Below are 18,861 nucleotides of genomic sequence, written 5' to 3' on the forward strand. Positions count from 1 at the left end.
GTCAATTGGGATCACCCATCCCTGCCCAGGCTAAATTTGTGTTTCCTCCACCATTCCATTGGTACTTCTCCCCTCCACAGTTCTCTATGTATCCTTCTTTAATATTATATCTTCAGCCCTCCCTTAGAAGCCTTTTTGGTTTGCTGATTATTTGATTCCCTACATTTCTCACCTGTTAACTCAACAACATTTCTGTGTCCCATTTCTTTATGCATCTTCCACGCACTGGTTCCAACTTATCTGTGATCTTCCCTCAGGTCCGTTTTAAATTAGTTGATCCACAGAGCCCAGAGTCACCGCCGGGAGTTATATGTCACTCCACATTGATGCTCCTGAGTCCAAACTGCCTGTGTCGTAGTCTGTGGATATCGCTGTTTCTCTTTCCTCCTAAGGTGTTGACAGGTCCTCTGCCACCGCTTGCAGTGCCACTTGGTGTTCGCGCACTGTTTGTGATTAAGTGTTTTGTGCAGTGGGGACCTGCGGGTTGATATACTCAGATTCCTTGGGGCACAATAGCTTGTCTTTCTATTGATTTGGAGGTTGCATACATCCTTTAGACATCTCCCTCCATGACCATATTTCCTCTAGAGTGTCGTAAAAGTATGTTCTTCCGTCAAATTGTAGTCGAAGTCAGGACGGATATTGCAGGGAGTATTGTATGCCTTCTGCTCGCAGTGCTTTCATGGACCCCAGGAATGAAGCCCATAGTGCTTGGACCTTTGCTGTGAAGTCTGGGAATATGGACACTTCATTGTTCTGCATCACATACGGGCCATTTGTACGTGAATGCTGAATTATGACATCTCCATCTCTGTAGTATAACAGTCTCACCATCATTGGGCAGGGGGGCCTTTTAGGTGCCAGAGGTCTCGATGGGACTCTGTGTGCTCTTTTTAATGCAATCAATTTTGAGAGTGTACCCTGGGTCATTGTTTTCTGGCACCATGTTTCTAAGTAGTTGACCATGTCTGTTCCTTCTGTGTCCTCCCGTATCCCCACCAATATGATGTTATTTCAGCTGTCTCTTCCTTCTGCATCTTTAGCCCGCCTCTCCAGAGTTGCCACTCTGATTGTGAGGTCAGCCAGTTTATGCAATGTATCTTCCTGTTTTTATTTCCTCTATCGCCTGCTCCACTTCCTTCATTATATCTACAAGTTTGTGGTGTTCTGCTTGTAGCTGGCCCAGGCCCACAGATACTGTCCCTATGTCTTGTTGTAAGGCAGCTTTTGTGTCAGCGATGGCTTCTGGAATTTTATCCAAGTGTGTATGTATGGAGTTTCTGTGGGCGTCTGTCTCTTACGATTCCATTTGTACTATGGACTGGGGGGTTCCCCCATCTGGCAGGGTGTTTCCTTGTTTAGGCCTAGCCTTTCCCATTCTGTTCTCCTGACTGTTTTTGCATGTGGTAGGGCTGAAGTTAATACGTTGTTGACAGCCGCTTCCTATGCTGCAGCTATAACTACACTGGTGCTTTGGGTCTGATGTGTCAGTGGGGTCTATTCGTGGGTCTTGCTTATTCACTCTATGTTCAATTGTGGTCCCAGTATACCCATCCGGCATGACTCTCAGTCAGCGGGGGACTGTTTTGATATTGAGGAAGCAGGATTGATCACCAAACCGTACAAACAAAGTGCTGGAACCACTGTGGCACCCGTGCCCAAGGCCGTTCCCTTATGTTTTGCCTGCATTCCTTATCCAGCAGTACGTGGCAGCAACAACCGTGTCACAGCCCGCAACTACCCATTCATGTGAGGCCATCTTGTTTTGCTGGATCAGATACCTGCTGACTAGTCAGAGAGGGTCTTGATCGTTAATGTGTGTATAGTCCCACTCTGTTTTATCAGGCCCCGTGCCCACTGTTATGCCAAATGGGGGTTTGCAATCCCAATTTACCTTGGCTTCAAGAGTCTTTTCCTGTTGGGGTTGTGTCACTGCTTTTACATGCTTGTTGCTCAAGGCTCTATTGTCCACATACTATCAGGCCATTAGTATCTTCCAAAGTGACCCAGCAATCCTCTGCTTCAAAGGTTCCTGGTGATCAGTCTTCAATGTCCATGTTCACCACAATCACCAGCTGGGCCCAGTGCTTGAACCACTGATAGATTCTCCTCTTCTTACGGCCTCATTTCAGATCCTCTCCTCAGGGCCACCACCTTGTGTAGATCGTCCAGGTGGTCGCCAGGGCTCACCTTGGGGGGCATTTTCCATTTGACTATCAAGGCTCCGCCTTAGTCACACTGTCTTATATGCTTATTTAAGCCAGGTTTCGCCCACCGCTTCATGAGCGGCCTAATGCCAGGTGCTGCTTTCACTGATGGACCTGTGCCGCAATGCAGCTCTTCAGTTCGGCTGCTAGCATCTTCTAGGAACAGCATGCACTCAATCACTCAGCCGCTTCCCAAGCACTGTTACTTCCTGTTGTCGCTCCAGGGGGCTATGTGGTTATTTCACTCTCACAGCACATCCCCTGGCAGAAACACCGCCTTACTAGGTTAGCTCTCCTTCTCACTCGCGTCACCGCTCTCATGCAGTTCTTTGTCTCTGTTCTCAGAAGGAGGGCCGAGCGGACTCTCAAGCAGCAGGCCCTGGTTGCTCTTACAGAAGTCCTCTGGGAGTCAGAACTTTCCAGCCAAGAAGGGGTTTGGTTCCGATGATGGATTAGATGTGGTCACATGCAAAAACAGGCTCTCCCCTGTTTTTTCAGGATTTTGGTCCCAGACTATGTTGGAGCTCCTCACCAAGCATCTGCTCCGGTCGCCTTTTGGGCCACGCCCCAACAGTACTACTTTTCAAGTAGTACAAAAAACTATTCACAAACCTCTATTAGATGACTGCAAAGTAAACATGTTTTAGGAGTGAATATGGGAGGGACGCATAGAGTGGCTGGAAAATGGGGAATACTAACCACTGAATGGGAGTCATCAAGGGATGGGGCAAGAATGGGTTAAGGGGGTGCTAAGGAAGAGTTTGATAAGGGATATGCACCCACCTGCAAAAAAGTAAAGCTGTTTCTATTCACAAACTGCACTTCAAAATTACCAATTAGACCCAAAAAGGACCCAACACAGTAGTAAATGTATTCCAGCTCAGAACAGGTTTAAATCATTCACCTCACATGTCCTCAAATGGCCAGTAACTGGTACAGCAAGACTATTGAATTAATTTATTTTTGCTTTTCACAATACATAATAAAAATATTACTTTTTTAATTTAAACTTCTGAAACATAATTTTGTTTTAATTTAATATAGTCAGAATAATCATTTGTTTAATTTTTTACTTTTTTTTAAGTTCAAAAAAAGAATTTTATTGGTTAGTAAACAAGGTATCAGTACATAGTGTATGAATAATTCAAGGGTAACTGAAGGAAAGGGAAAAGAAAGTAAGATGAAAAGAAAAAAAAACAATCAAGACAAACATTGCATTGAAATCAATAACATAAGCTAATCATGGGCATTACAATTATACATGTGAAGTACAGTGGTCGCATAACATGTTCAAGTAAGAATACATACATAATAGGTAATAATGAAGAAAAAAAGGAAATGTGAAGGGCATTCAAGGGGGTTTGGGAACCTCCTGCCGGGCAGGCTGTGGACGGAATAAATGATTGGCACAATTATCCAGATACAGCGTAATAGGAAGCCAGAACTCTGCACGTTTCGCTGCCAGTTGGATAGGGAAAACAAAAGCAGTATCTAGCCTATGGTTGTGACAAACATTGTACCACCATGCTTTAAGGGAGAGATTAGAATAGTCCTTCCAATTTATTGTAATCTGTTGAAACGCAACAGCCAACAATAGGTCAATAATGGGAACATCAAGTTCGGTACCCTCCCAACAAGGTGAAAGGCTTCCCAGGAAAATGTGAGCTCGAGAGAAAGGAATGCAAGTATGAAAAATTACATTGATCTGAGCCCACACCTGTATCCAAAAAGCATGGACAGATTTACAAACAAATAACATGTGAAATAAGGTGGCATGCGGAGAGGAGCAGGACTAGCAAACATCCGGAACAGCGGAGATCCGCCTGTTTAGGGTAAAAGGCGTATGAAGCAGCCTATTATAAATGAAAAACATGGATTGCGTTAGGGTCGCCGCTCTGGACGATTTACGTATCTTGGTCCATATCCTCTCCCACTGGGAAGTAGGCCACGTTGTGTCAAAGTCATGTTCCCACTGCTCTTCCACCTTAGATTTAGGCCTAATGGACTCATGAACATGAAGATATTTATAAATAGTGGAAGCGTTGGAGGTAGTGCACAGGAGAGAATGAAGTCGTGAAGCAGGGGTGGGAGAGGAGGAAGGAATTTGTGTTTGTAAGAGTCGAGAGTAGATTGCCAGTACCGTTGTTTTAAGTAGTAGGTATTTAGGTGCAAAGGATGCAGGTAAGTCAAAGGAAGACAAAGGGTGGAGAAAGGGCAGAAAAGTAGAGTGTGAGAATAATTGCGAAATCCAGACTAGCCCCTTATGACTCCAGGATTTCCTGTAGAAAGGCTTATTATGAATTAGAAGATGTACATTATGCCAAATGGTGGAGGAAAGGATATCGGCAAGAGTAGCAGGGGGAGCAGGTTTGGACGATAGGAGGAGTTTGGTAGTGAATTTGTGAATGGGAGTAGGAATTAAAGAAGGTTTCAAGTCAAGTCAAAAGTCAAGTAAAAAAAAATGTGCATAGCGCACTACTCACCCAGAGGGTCTCAAGGCGCTTGAGGGGGGGGGGGGCTGTTCGTTACTTATCAAATAGCCAAGTTGTGAGTTGGATTCTGAAGGAGAGGTGGTTCTGTGTAAGGCGGAGGTGGATGGGGAGAGAGTTCCAGGTTTTGGCCGCTAAGTAGGAGAAGGATCTTCCTCCCATGGTGGCTCTTCGGATGCATGGCATCGCGGCGAGGGCTTGGTTGGACGATCGAAGTTGGCGGGTGGGGGTATAAAAGGTCAGGCGCGTATTGAGGTATTTGGGTCCCAGGTCGTATAGGGCTTTGTGTGCATGGGTGAGGAGACGGAACGTTATTCTCTTGTTGACTGGGAGCCAGTGAAGGTCTCTTAGGTGACCGGATATGTGGTTGTGACGGGGTATGTCTAGGATAAGTCAGGCGGAGGCGTTCTGAATGCGTTGGAGTTTATTCTGTAATTTGGCTGTTGTTCCGGCGTAGAGGGTGTTTCCGTAGTCCCGACGGCTTGTAACAAGTGCTTGGATGACCGTCTTTCTTGTTTCGGTGGGGATCCAGCGGAAGATTTTTCTGAGCATACGTAAGATGTTATAGTATGATGATGAGACGGCGTTGACTTGTCTGGTTATCGAGAGGGAGGAGTCTAGAATGAATCCCAGGTTGCGAGCATGGTCTGTTGGTTTGGGTGCGCGGCCCAGGGCCGGTGGCCACCATGTGTCGTCCCATGCGAAGGGTGATGATCCTAGGATGAGGACTTCCGTCTTATCAGAATTCAGTTTTAAGCGGCTGTTCTTCATCCACTCGGCAACGTCTTTCATCTCTTCGTGTAGGTTAGTTTTAGTGTTGTTTGGGTCTTTGGTGAGGGAGAGGTTTAGCTGGGTGTCGTCGGCGTAGGTGATGATGTTGAGGTTGTGTCGGCGTGCGATGGATGCGAGGGGGCTCATGTAGACGTTGAAGAGGCTGGGACTGAGCGATGATCCTTGTGGTACGCCGCAGATGACTTCGGTGGCCTCTGACCTGAAAGGGGGGAGGCGTACTCTCTGGGTTCTTCCGGCGAGGAACGAGATGATCCAGTCCAGTGCTTTTCCTTGTATCCCGACATTTTTGAGGCGTTGTTCAAGGGTTCTATGACAGACCGTGTCAAACGCTGCGGAGAGGTCCAGGATGATGAGGGCCGCTGTTTCCCCGTTGTCGAGAAGTGTTCAGATGTTGTCTGTGGCTGCGATGAGGGCGGTCTTGGTGCTGTGTTTGGCTCGGAAGCCGGACGGTGAGGGGTCGAGGGAGCCGTTAGATTCGAGGAAGGCTGCGAGCTGATTGTTGATGGTCTTCTCTATGACCTTGGCAGGGAAAGGGAGGAGCGAGATGGGCCGGTAGTTTTTAAGTTCAGTCGGGTCTGCTGTGGGTTTCTTCAGTAGAGCACTGAGTTCGGCATGTTTCCAGCTTTCTGGAAAGATAGCGGTGTTGAGGGAGCAGTTGATGATATCCCGGAGATGGGGTGCGATAATGGAATCGGCCTTTTTGAAGATGTGGTGGGGGCATGGGTCGGTTGGTGATCCGGAGTGAATGGAGTTCATCAAGCGGATGGTGTCTTCGGTGCTGATTGGGTCCCCGGCGTCAAGGGTGGTGGTGGGGGGCTTCAGTTCGGTGGTGGTGAGGGCGGTGGATTGGTCGCCAAAGCTGTTATGTATGTCTGCGATTTTGCTGTGGAAGAATGAGGCTAGAGAGTTGCAGAGGTCTTGAGAGGGAGTGATGTCGTTAGAGCCGGCGCTGGGATTGGTTAGCTCTTTGACGATGCTGAAGAGTTCCTTGCTGTTGTGGGCGTTGTTGTCGAGTTAATCCTTGAATGCTAATTTCTTGGTGGATCGATCAGCTGGTGGTGTTTGCGGGTGGCGTTCTTGAGGGCGGTCATGTTGTCTGTGGTTGGGTTTTTTCGCCAGGCTTTTTCGAGGGTGCGGCAGTTCTTTTTGGAGTTCTTGAGGTCGTCATTGAACCAGGAGGCTTTTTTGCTACCTGGTTTGTTGTGATGGTTTTTCAAGGGTGCTAATTCGTCGGCGCAGTGGGTGATCCATTGTGCGTGATTGATGGCTGCTTGGTTTGGGTCCGATGGTTTGGCGGGAGGGTTTTGGTGTAGCGATGTGGTGAGCTTGTCGGTGGTAATTTTGTTCCAGTTTCTGCGTGGGACTTGTTGTGGGTGGTGGTGGGTTGTGGTCTTCCTGAAGTTGAATTGGATGCAGCTGTGGTCCGTCCAGTGGAGTCCTGTGGCGTGAATGAAGGAGATGTGCTTGCTGGAGGAGAAGATTGGGTCGAGCATGTGTCCGGCGCGGTGGGTGGGGGTGTTTACCAGTTGTTTGAGTCCCAGATTGGAGAGGTTGTCCAGCAGGGTGGTGGTGTTGCTGTCGTTATTCTTTTCCAGATGGAAGTTGAGGTCCCCTAGGAGAATGTAGTCCTCGGAGGGGAGGGCGTGTGGGCTGATAAAGTCAGTGATCACTTCGCTGAATTGTGTGCGGGGTCCTTGTGGTCTGTAGATGAGAGTGCCTCTTAGTGTGGTCTTGGGGTCGGTGTGTATCTGGAAGTGGAGGTGTTCGGCGGCGATGAAGGTGTCATCGGAGCTTGTTGTGATACGGATGGTGTTCTTGTGGACGATGGCGATGCCTCCTCCTGTTTGGTTGAAGCGGTCCTTTCGGATGATCTTGTAGGCGTCCGGGATGGCTATGGCGATGTCGGGCGCTGATGCGGTGTTCATCCAGGTTTCTGTAAGAAAGACAACGTCCGGCGGTGTGGTGTCCAGTAGGTTCCATAGTTCAATGGCGTGTCTGTGGACCGAGCGGGTGTTGAGCAGGATGCATTTCAGGTGGTTATTGTCGGGGCTCTGTTTGGCGTTAGTGGGCGTAGTGTAGGTCTTGATGCAGCAAAACTTGCAGGAATGACAGGTGAAGGGTCCATGGGTGCGTCCTGGGGCGGCTTGGTGACAGTTGGGGAGTTGGCCGGTGTTGAGTGCGTAGAGGGTTGCGGCGTCGTAAGTTAAGCGGGTGGAGTTCATTTGGTGGGGGCCAGGGGGTATGGCGCTGGGCACGGTCCAGGCGTGGACGGGCGTAGACGGGCTTACCTTTGGCGAGCATATTGCGCGCCCCCTGCGCGTGAACGATGTGCGTAAAGGCATCTGTAATAAATGGATCATGGAGAGGGCGGAGCGAGGGAGAAGCAGCTGGGAGGCGGGAGCGGGGTTGCGAGGTCTGGGGATGCCGGAGGGCTGCGGGGGAGGGGCCGTGAGGGAGCAGGAGAGGCACAACAAATCGCACAATAACAATGCAGGACGGGGCCGGGGGGCACAATCTGGCAAAAGCGGCGATACCAGGCAAAGCGGAGCAGTATTATTAAATGAAATGGGCAGATCAAAACAACTTGAAAGCAATGGCAGGCGCAGCAATGAGCACAATATAAATGATGAGATGGGCAAATCAAAGCAGCTTAACAGCAATGGCAGGCACAGCAATGAGCACAACGATACCAGGCAGCCCAGGAGGGAGCAATGTGGACACCAGGCAGCCACGAACACCAGGCGGCTCAGGAGCGAGGTGGAGCGATCCGTTCTGATCAGGTCACGGTTTACGTGAAAATGAAATGTATTCAGCAAAGGAAAAGGGGGATAGGAAAAAGCGCTCAACCGTATCCCATAAGGGACATGGGGAGGCAGGGTCCTGCAACCAAAAGCTTGCAGCAGCAAAAAAGCTTTTTGATAGGCTGGGAAGTCCAGGAAGTTAACTCCGCCTTCTGATGCGGGACGAATAAGTCTGTCAAGGGCCATTCTGGGTTTTTTATTATTCCATAAAAAGGAAGACAAGACCGAATTGATTTTCCTGAAGAATTTAGAGGGAATGGGCAGAGGCATATTGGAAATTGTGTATAGAATTATGGGGGATAGCATCATCTTAATGGTATCAAGGCGACCCCACCAAGATAAGTAGAGAGGATGCCATCTGGCCGCTAGGTCCGATATCTTTTGAATACATTTATTAAGGCAAAGAGAGATGGTATCAGAAATAGAGGAGGTAATGTATAGGCCCAAATATTTAACATGTGAGGAGCTCCAAGTAAAATTGGAAGCGCTGAAGTCGGATTTAAAGGTAAACTTCGTCAGGGGCAAGATCTCGCATTTATCGTTATTAAGTGTGTAACCAGATATCAGGGAATAATTCTGCACTTCCTCCAGAAAAGCGGGAATTGAGTGTGCGGGGTCGGAGATGAAGAGTAAAATATCATCTGCATAGGCAGCAAGTTTAATATGGGAATTAGCTGTCTGAAATCCATGAATGTTAGGGTTCTGACGAAGTTTGGACAGGAAAGGCTCCAAAGCCAAGTTGAAAAGAAAAGGGGAAAGGGGACAGCCTTGGCGTACGCCTCTGCCAAGATCAAAAAAGGAGGAAATATGACCATTTGCACATACTGCAGAATGCGGGTGGGAGTTCAATAAGGAAATGAAGGAAATAAATCTGGGACCGAAACCTAACCATTCAAGAGTATGGAAAAGGTAGGACCATTCAACTCTATTGAACGCCTTTTCGGCATCTAAGGCAATCGCTGCCAGGGGGTGCTATAGACAAGGGGATTTGGACAAAATGTTGAACAAAAGTCTAGTATTGTCGGAAAGAAATCGACCTTTCATGAAACCAGACTGCTTCTCTCCCAAAAGGTCGGGAAGCAAAAGGTCCAGTTGTGCCGCCAATGACTTAGCGAATATTTTATAATCTATATTTACTAGGGAGATTGGTCTATAGTTTTTACAATATTTTACGTCATTCCCTTCTTTGGGTATCAAACAACTGTGAGCTTCGGAAAAGGTCCCTGAAGAGCTACCAGGGGCAGCAAACGTGTCTATAAGAGAATGGAGTTTTGGAATGAGCAACTTTGAAAAATGAAGGTGAAATTCAACTGTGAAACCATCCGGTCCAGTAGCTTTATTCATTTTGAGGTGTTGAAGTGCAGTGAGTAGTTCCTTCTGGGAAATGTCAGATTCCAAGTGAGAAAGGTCAAGAGGAAAGTGTTCAGGTTTCTGGATGGTAGAAAAGAAATGTGCAAGAGACTGGGGAGATGGTTGAGTTTCAGAGGAGTACAGAGTTTTATAGGAAAGGGAAAAGTCAGTGAGAATATCTTCATCCTTGTGCTTAAGAACAGAAGTGGTATCATAAATGGATTCAATGTTCAATTTATTATGCTTGACCTTCAAATAATTAGCGAGGATTTCCCCAGCTTTGTTCCTACCTCCATAAAACTTCGCACTGGATTTCAGCAAACACAGTGAGGCATCCTCTGTAGATTTCTCTTTGAACTTCATTTTAGCAGCAACAAGAGCAGTCAGATTATCTTGCGAGTGAGAGGTAAAATAGGCGTGTTCCAATCTCTTAATGTCACATAAAAGATCCCCGGTAAATTTACGGGCGGCTTTGCGTTTTTTTGCCACAAACTGATAATAAAATCCCGCACCGCAGCCTTAAAGGCATCCCATATAGTATGTTTTGGAATAGAGAGGGTATCGTTGAGCAAGAAAAACTCATCAAAAAAAGTGATAAAGGAGGCAGTAAACTTGGGGTCTAAGAGAAGAGTATTGTTGAAGCGCCATCTTTTGGGTCCAACAGCTTTAGGTAGAACATCAATGTTAATTAAAACAGGGGCATGATCTGATAGTAAAATCGGACCAATTTCAGCGGTGCTAAGGGTTTGAGCAATATTATGGGAGACAAAAATGTAGTCAATCCTTGATTGGGAGTGATGAGAGGGAGAGTAGAAAGTAAACTCCTTTAAAGTCGGTTTACAGATGCGCCAAGCATCAATGAGCTTATGTTGAGAAATGGCCTGTTGGAAGAGCTTGTGGGATCTGTTGGGAATATAATGGGCATCAGATTTCCTATCAACAAAAGGGTCTAGGGGTTGATTGCAGTCCCCAGCAAGAATGAAGTTATCATCCATAAACCGGGTAATGTGGCGGGAGAGCTCAGTCCAAAAAAGAGGCTCGCCACCGGTGGGGACATAGACATTGAGGAGAGAGATTGGAACACCTCTAAAAGACAATCTGACATGTGTCCATCTGCCATTAGTATCCGACTCTTGAGAAACGATAGAAAAGGAGAGAGACTTGCGGCATAGGTTTGCTACCCCGTTACGCTTGCCATCACCTTGTGAATAAAAAAGCTCACCCACCCACCGTCTTTTAAGTTTTGCAGACTCAACATCTGAGAGGTGAGTTTCCTGCACGAATGCCATATCAACATTTAGTTTAGCTAAGTGAGACAAAATTCTCTGACGTTTAATTGGGGAATTGATACCCTTAACATTCCAAGAAATTATATTCAGTGACATATTATACAAAGTAATCAATAATTAACACAGTAATCAATTTAGAAAAAAAGCCCATGAGAAACAATAAAAGGAGAAGCGAAAAACAGTCAACAGAAGTAAAGAAGCAATGACATGTTATATAAAGTAAACTGTAAGAACCACAATGGAAAGGAATAAAAATGGAAGAAGGAGAGAAAACAGTAAGTGTGACTTGAAGAAGAGAAAAAGAAAGCGAGAGAAGGAGAAGAAAAATCATCAGAATGAGAATTACAAGAATACAATAATGAGCAAAACATAGGCAAATAAGATCATCAACTATGTACAAAAAAAGAGGAGGAGTTATGAAGAAGAGTAGACAGAACGAAAAGAGGAACATAAGGGAGAAAGGAAAGACCAACATACCTACAAAAGGAGAAAATGAGGAAGGATGGGGAGGGGATGGGACCACATAGGCAAGGCAACACATCCAAGGTCAGCTGGGCGGGGATCCAGGGATACATCGTTAAAGGAGGAGAAGGTTCCTGTGGAGGGGAAGGAGGAAAACTAGATATTAAGAAACAAACAAGAGTCGAATAAAAGATACAAGTAACAACGAACAACAATGCATTCCTGAGAAAACAAGAAACAATGCGCTAAGACTAAGAGAAACTAAGTGTAATAACACTGTAAAACCAATTAAGACTGCAACTCAGCCAGGGAAGGAAGACGAAGGGCCAGAAGAATCCATGGCAGAAGTCTTATGAGCATTGATAAAGCTTTGAAGGCGCACCGGATCTTCATAGGTAGTTGTGTTATTATTATATGTAACTTTAAACAGACAGGGGTGGTAGAGGCCATATCTTGCCCCCATCGAGCGGAGATCTTCTCTCATGTTTAGGAAGGCCTTCCGACGACTGGCAGTGGCTTTTGCATAATCCTGAGCGAAGAATAATGAGGAGCCTGACCATGTCAGATTTGAAGAAGATTTGGCAGCTGTTAAGACCTTCAGAAGGTCAGTGTAGTCTAGGAAGTAGAGAATGACACCTCTTGGTCTCTGTTTGGAAGAAGCGAGAGTGGGTGGACGGCCTAGTCTATGGGCGCGCTGGATGTTGAGACTTGTACCCTCTGGCAAATGGAGCAATTTAGGAAGGAACGATTTAAAGAAGGCAAGTGAGTCTGAGTCCTCAAGTCCCTCTGCCAGGCCGTAGAGGCGGAGATTATTCCGTCTGTTTCGGTTTTCCAACTCCTCCACCTGTTTCTGAAGGGCAGACACCTCGGAATTTAGATGGGGCATTATGGAGCAAGTATCCTGAAGAGACGCAACAGAGTGCTCGGTGGAAGATACTCTTGTGTCAAGTTGCTTCCAATTGTCAGTGAGAGCCTGAAGTTTAACGTTTGTTTCCTCCATAAAGGGGCGGAGAGATCTGATTTCCTCCAAGAAATGACGGAAGGATCTTATTTCTTCCAATAAGAGCTCCATAGAGACAGGCGCAGGCTGCTGGGGTGGAGAAGGAGGGTCTTTTTTCCGTCTTTTGAGTTTGGCTTTCTCCAGTGTTAGTTGGGAAGATTCCATTGTTGTATCTGACCCAGACGAGGCGAGGGAGTCTTCTAGTTTGGAGAGGGCTGAGAAGACTTTTGAATTTTTCACAAAAGCAGTCTTTGTTGTATGAGGCAAATGTAACATAGACTTGAGCCTGCCCATATATTATATGTCGCAAGAGGGCTGTCCTATGGAATGTCTTGGAGAGTAGAAAGGCTCACAAAGGAGGCTATGCCAGACGCAGAAGTAGTCACCAAAGTGAAGAAGATCACATTTAACACCGGATAAGGTCCATGAGAAAGGTTAATGCGCAGCCGCTGGCCAATCAGGAACAAACTGGAAACACTAACGCACAAGTGAGCACAACAATGCAAAAAACGAAGAAAAAAGCAAACTGGCTGAGTGATAAAATCACAGGCTTATTGTGCAGGGTGTGCCGGCCACTAAAGCATAAAGGAGGGTATATGGCGCTCCTGATAATATAGAGGAGGCATACAAGGTACACCAAAACACACCAGAAACGTGTAGAAAGACGTGGTGGCAGCCAAAGGCACGACTGATAGTCACTGAGGGGCCAGCCCCAAATAATAGCAGGGTGCAGAGTATTAACGTGCTGAAGGGCAAAGTGGTGAGTCACAGGGCAATCAGCAGAATCAGGAACATCAACAGCCAGCTAAATATACACATATAAGTAGATTTCCTCATCCCAGGCTCCCAGAAACAGTCACAGAAGGGAGCGTGAGAAAATGTGAGAGGCTGGACAAAATGGCGGCCCCGTTCCTTCTGGGGCGACATTATAAACTGCTGCAAAAGTCACATTCAGCGAGGTGCAAAAAGAATAGCCAGTTCCGAATACAGCAACGTGAGCAAAAGTCTCAGAAGCTAACAGTTAGAGGAGCCACATGCAGAAATCCATAAGCAGGGGGTAATGAAAGCCGTCACGGAGGAGAGATTGCAAAGGAGTGCCAGGCGTCATAAAATGGCGGCCGCGTTAACAGGAAAATCACGGAACTTACTGCATCAAAGTTCTCTTTCAATATTGCACGGAAAACGCTCCCGGGCACCGCGAAGGCATGACGGAGTATTCCAGTACAATTACGAGTCCTCCAGACAGGCAATACCGGGCAGGAAAACACTGCATCTCCGGAGCCACAGCAGAGCCTCACTCAGGCGCCACCATTGCCGTCGGGCGCCTAGCCACGCCCCCTAATTTTCTACTTTTAAAAGAAATAAATACAATTAATTAATATTTAACAAAAAATATGTTTGCAATTTTTTTTAAAAGGTTAATAAACTTTAAAACTCTTTCCTGATTCTTCACCATAGGGAGATCTCCACCCTGATTGTCCTTCCTAATATAACTTTATGGCAGTATTTGAAGCTTTTCTTGATTCCATCCTTATTTCAAAAGAGAGTAACTTAACACTAGTAAATGGTGTAAAGACAAAGGTAGTAAAGTCACTGTAAGTGTAAGAGTAAATTTACTTGTAGCAAATCTACATGTATGGATACACCTTAGTGAATAGGGTTCCATGTTCTTGAGATGCTGTTCCAGACAGACCACAGACCCAGGGTGCCTCTATGTGTACCATTCCAGAATAGAGCATATTCTATTAGAATATATCGGCCTTGGCCTTTCAAATCTATTATATATGGTTAATCTGGTACTAATCAGTCACACCCCAATTGGCCTCCAACATCTACTAGACACAAGACAAAAATTGCCTGAGTATAAATCTGGACAAATAAAAAGTGTCATGCAATTAAACCAATGGAAGGTTAAACAACTGTTGGAAATTGGTCAAAAATATAAATATCTGGGAGTAATTATAGACAGCAAAGGAACATTTGTTTCCCAAAAGAAAGCAATAAAGAATTAATGCATAAGCAGTGGTATGTAAAAACCTAAAAAACAAAATTACTGGCACAAGCTATTCTTCATTGGTCCAAGTGATGCAGGTGAGCATTTTTACCAACAATCACTTACGGAAGCAAGGCCATGAGAGGGAGAGATGCAGTCACATTAGATGCTACATTGACAGGAGCTCTTCGAATGATCTTCATTTTACAAGGACACACCCCTCCAGCTCAAATCAGACTAGAATTTGGTATGCAGAGGCAAGGGCTGGCTCGTAAATGAGCGTACATCTAATTTCGGCATAAGATCAGTAGAGGAGAGCCAGGGTAACTAAATGCCAATCTATGGTCCAAAGTGTCAACTAAAAAGAAATGGGGCTTCAAGGTCATACATGGATGGCCCTTTAGAGCAGCTTGGCCTGCTCGGCCTATGGGAGACCTCTGTGACTCACAACAGCTTAAAACAACTTGTCAACAAGACTGTGAGAAGGGTCTGCTTGTTGGAGGACAAAGCAACACTAGCGGTAAGGGCACATGGATTGGTATCTTGCACAGATACAGAAAGGCGGACCCTCAAACCTATCTAGGTGGCTTCATCAAAACCTCTAAGGAGACATTTCTATGAAATTGTCTACACCCTCTTGACTCCACCTACCAACATGGAAGCATGCCGAGTCTCCATCTGGTTGTCAGCTGTGTGGGAAAGAGAGAGAAGATGTACTCCACTTGCTAAGCAAAGATCTTTTGAGAAAATGCAGAGCACTGTTGAGACCGCTCTTCAATCTCAAAAGAATATGGACATGCAGGCAGTTGGTAAGAGCATGCTTCTCAGGTGAAGACATACAATTAAGCTGGCCCTTAGTGAGATTCAGGACCATAGGCAAACCAAAGCTATATAGTGGAAATACATCTAAAGGACTCAGCGTTGGAATCAGTGTTTACTACTTAAAAATAAAAATATCCCACCAACCCCCTGATTCTGCATTGGTCATAAATCTTTAGTGCAAATGAAATAGTTTTAGGAATAATGTAATTGCAATTATAATTGTGGCCCGGTTAGCACATAAACTGCTTAATTTGTACAGATATAATATAACTTACAAGTCTAATGGTTGCTTACCTCTTCTCATGGCCCTATTAGCATACACACTACCTAATTTGCACTACCTAATTTGCACAGACATATTTTACTTACACCCTAACTATTCCCTACTTTGCACATCTCTGCACAATTTGCACATTATCACTGAATGTTAGAAATGGGGGTCCCTAGTTGTCCAAATACGGACCGTTCTTCCCAGTTAGGATAAGGGAGTTACACTCCTAAAATAACCCCTGCTCACCCCCTTTGTAGCTTGGCACGAGCAGTCAGGCTTATCTTAGAGGCAGTGTGTAAAGCATTTGCACATAAGCAACAGTAACACAGTGTAAGCACTACAAAAGGACACCACACAAGTTTAGAAAAATATCCAATATTTTTACATACTAAAGACAAGACTCAAAATGATAAAATCTACAATATAGTGCTTCAAAATCTTCACTTATCAAAATAAGCTTTAAAAATAGTTCCTTGATGTCAACATCTCCATCCGGGGCTATCACAGCGTGGTGAGGAAACAAATCCAAACAGTCCTGGCTGACAGTGGCGTCGCGGGCCACCTACGGTGTTGGGAAGGGCCGCAAACAGTACCTTTTAGAAATGCAGGGCGTCAGCGAACTCTTTTTGAGCTCTTGAAAGAACAGCATCCGCAGGTGTCTGTTACAGAGGTTGGTGCACGAGTTGTCAGGGCCCTCGAAGTCACACGCATTGCAGGTTGACCTCTTCTCTGAAGGAGTCAGGAGCGCTGGCGTCGGCAGGCGTCAGGTGCTCTGGTGCGAAGTGCAGCGGTGCGGCGTGCAGTGCTGTAGGGGAGTAGGATCTGCTCTTATGGGTACCCCCACTTTTTGCTGATGTTTCACTGTTTTTCAACTTTAGTCTGGCTGGGGCCCTGCTATCCAGGACCCAAGCCTTGCTGTTTCCTCTCTAAAAGGATTGCATGTACTTAAGGTACACTCCAGTTTGGTTACTCTGGTACCTTTGTGAGTCCCTAGTATATGGTACACTAGGTACAAAGGGCATAGGTACCCCAGAGCCTACCAGGGACTGCAGCATGTATTATGCCACCCCTGGGAAGCCTTCCAAAATGACACCACAGGACTGCTACTGCAACCTGGGTAAGGTGGCGCATGCACCCCTTACTTAGATATAGGTTACCGATATCTACCTTAAATCACTACACATGTAAACTTATCAGTCACCCCTATGGCAAGCCTTATCAATCCTGAAGCCAGGGTGCTGGATTTTGTGCGAGAGGGCACCCATGAATGAGCAGGGCCCCTCCGCAGCCTTCAGAACCTATTCTCCGGGGCTGTTTTGTGATTCAGCCGGACTATATACTCTTAAGTGCATTATATTCTTGTGGTAACCAGAGTATGTCTAACCCCTTCATTGGGTATAAGTAAGGAACCCCTGGCAACAGGACTTTAGATTACACCTGGACAAAATCGCTCTGCATCGCCAAAGCTCCCAATGGGCTCCGAATTATTTGCAGCCCAGGAGGTGAATTTCCAGCCTTCTCAGAGACCGACCCGAGTCCTCAGCCAAGCTGAGACGCGCAGCCCTCGTGAGTAATGTGGAACCGGAACTCCTGCCCACTGTGCACATTTGTACGTGCATCAGCTTCACAACATCTCTTGAAGCTGTACTTTGGGTTACTTGTAGCCCAAGCCCCGAGCACCATCTGTACTGATGATTGCTGGCCTACACTCCATGAGTTTTCTGTGAGCCGGTTCTGAGTGTGTCTGATTGAGGCCATTCGCGATCCCTGGTCTGTCGACTGGTAGGTCCCTGTGAAGGAAACTCTGACTTTCCATGGGCTTCCCTGGTGACTCCAGATGTGCTCTGACTCTCCATCACTTAGTGAGTCCCACAGACCTTGCTGGTCCGCACCGAAGCATTTGTTCTCTTTCTATGTGGGTTGATTTTGCCATGGTTTGTTGGTTCCAACCCAGCCACCAAAACCGCAGCGCTCGACATCCTTCATGGAACAGCTCAAATCCAGCTCCTGGTCATCGTCGACGCCTCTTGATCCTTGTGGCTGCAGAGTCAAGCTTCACCTCTTCACCCTGAAATCACCCGACATCGGTGGGCATTTATCTATCGTGACCCACCTATGGGAGTGTTTGGAAAGAGGGGTGTCTACACACATTTCCTTTGTCCAGTTTTGTGCCAGATTTGGGGCAGATCAGGGACTCTGTCCCCTCTGTTTTTAGGTTCTGAGCACACCGGACACTTTCCACTTCAACGGCAGCAGCACTTTGCGGCAGATCGCTATTGAAATCAACGACAATTCCCAAAACCAAAAGTCACCTATGCACCCGGCTTCCCTGGGTAAGGTAACTCAAGTACTACATGGTGTCCCTAGAGCCCCTTAAGCCTAAACGGGTTTGCTCAAAGTCCTCTCCTAAGTGAACTTTATCTTTAATTTTTCAACAGAGGCTTTCCCCATTGACGTTAACGGCGATTAGATTCTGAGTTCAGGCAAATTAAATTTGTTTTTCTACCACGTTCCCTGGGTCCCTGGGTCAGTTAGGATTATAAGATGTTATAATCACACTGCCCATTCTGGCCTGTGCAATAGTGAAACACTAAATTGGCTGTAATTCACTATCAGGACATTCCACACACACCAGGGCATGTCCTACCTTTCACATAAAATACACCCTGACCATAGGGGTACCTTGGGCCTATCTTAGGGGTGACTGACATGTAGAAAAGAGAAGGTTTAGGGACTGGCAAGTGGGAGCACTTGCCAAGTCGACATGACAGTCCCAGACTTCATACAGGCTCTGCAATGGCAGGCCTGAGTTACACTTTACGGGCTATTTGCGTGGGTGGCACAATCCAGTGCTGCAGCCCACCGACAGCATTTGATTGACAGTCCCTGGCACACACAGTGCACTTTACTAGGGACTGACACATAAATCAAATAGGGCAAGCAAGTAAACATCAATCCTTAACACATTTTACTACAGGAGCACTTGCACTTTACCACTGGTCAGCAGTGAGGAACATGCCAAAAGATGCCAAGACTAACACTGAATTAAATTGACAAGAGGAAGAAAGACTAACAGCTTGTCGGTTCATGACATATCTATTTTAATTTTACAACGTTTTAAAACATTGAGTGAAATCCCAAATTTTGCACATAGAGGAACCATATGGCAGTTTACACACTCTGTCACCCGATGAATAAACAATGTTAAACTTTTATTATTAGAAAACAATGCATTTTGGGTAACATGTTTTGACGGGCCACTGTTTACTTTTCTATTCTTAACCTTGTTTTTTTCACTTTTTCTCATGTATGTTGTTGCGATGGTTTTAATTTATCATGCATATAATCGTACACACATTACCTTCCTTACTGGAATATCTGATCA

The 18,861-nt window shown here is 46.0% G+C and overlaps 1 protein-coding gene across 1 annotated transcript in view; it reads left to right on the forward strand.

Moving 5' to 3' along the window:
• Nucleotides 1-14,771: 14,771 nt before the first annotated feature.
• LOC144751989 (extracellular calcium-sensing receptor-like) overlaps nt 14,772-18,861 on the forward strand; it is a 182,782-nt gene continuing 178,692 nt past the window's right edge. The window contains exons 1-2 of the mRNA XM_078639948.1: nt 14,772-14,903; nt 17,692-17,814. Of these exons, the coding sequence (XP_078496074.1) occupies nt 14,772-14,903; nt 17,692-17,814 (255 nt within the window). The remainder of the gene's footprint in view (nt 14,904-17,691; nt 17,815-18,861) is intronic.

This window comes from Lissotriton helveticus, chromosome 4_2, assembly GCF_964261635.1.
Source record: "Lissotriton helveticus chromosome 4_2, aLisHel1.1, whole genome shotgun sequence".
Taxonomy (NCBI): domain Eukaryota; kingdom Metazoa; phylum Chordata; class Amphibia; order Caudata; family Salamandridae; genus Lissotriton; species Lissotriton helveticus.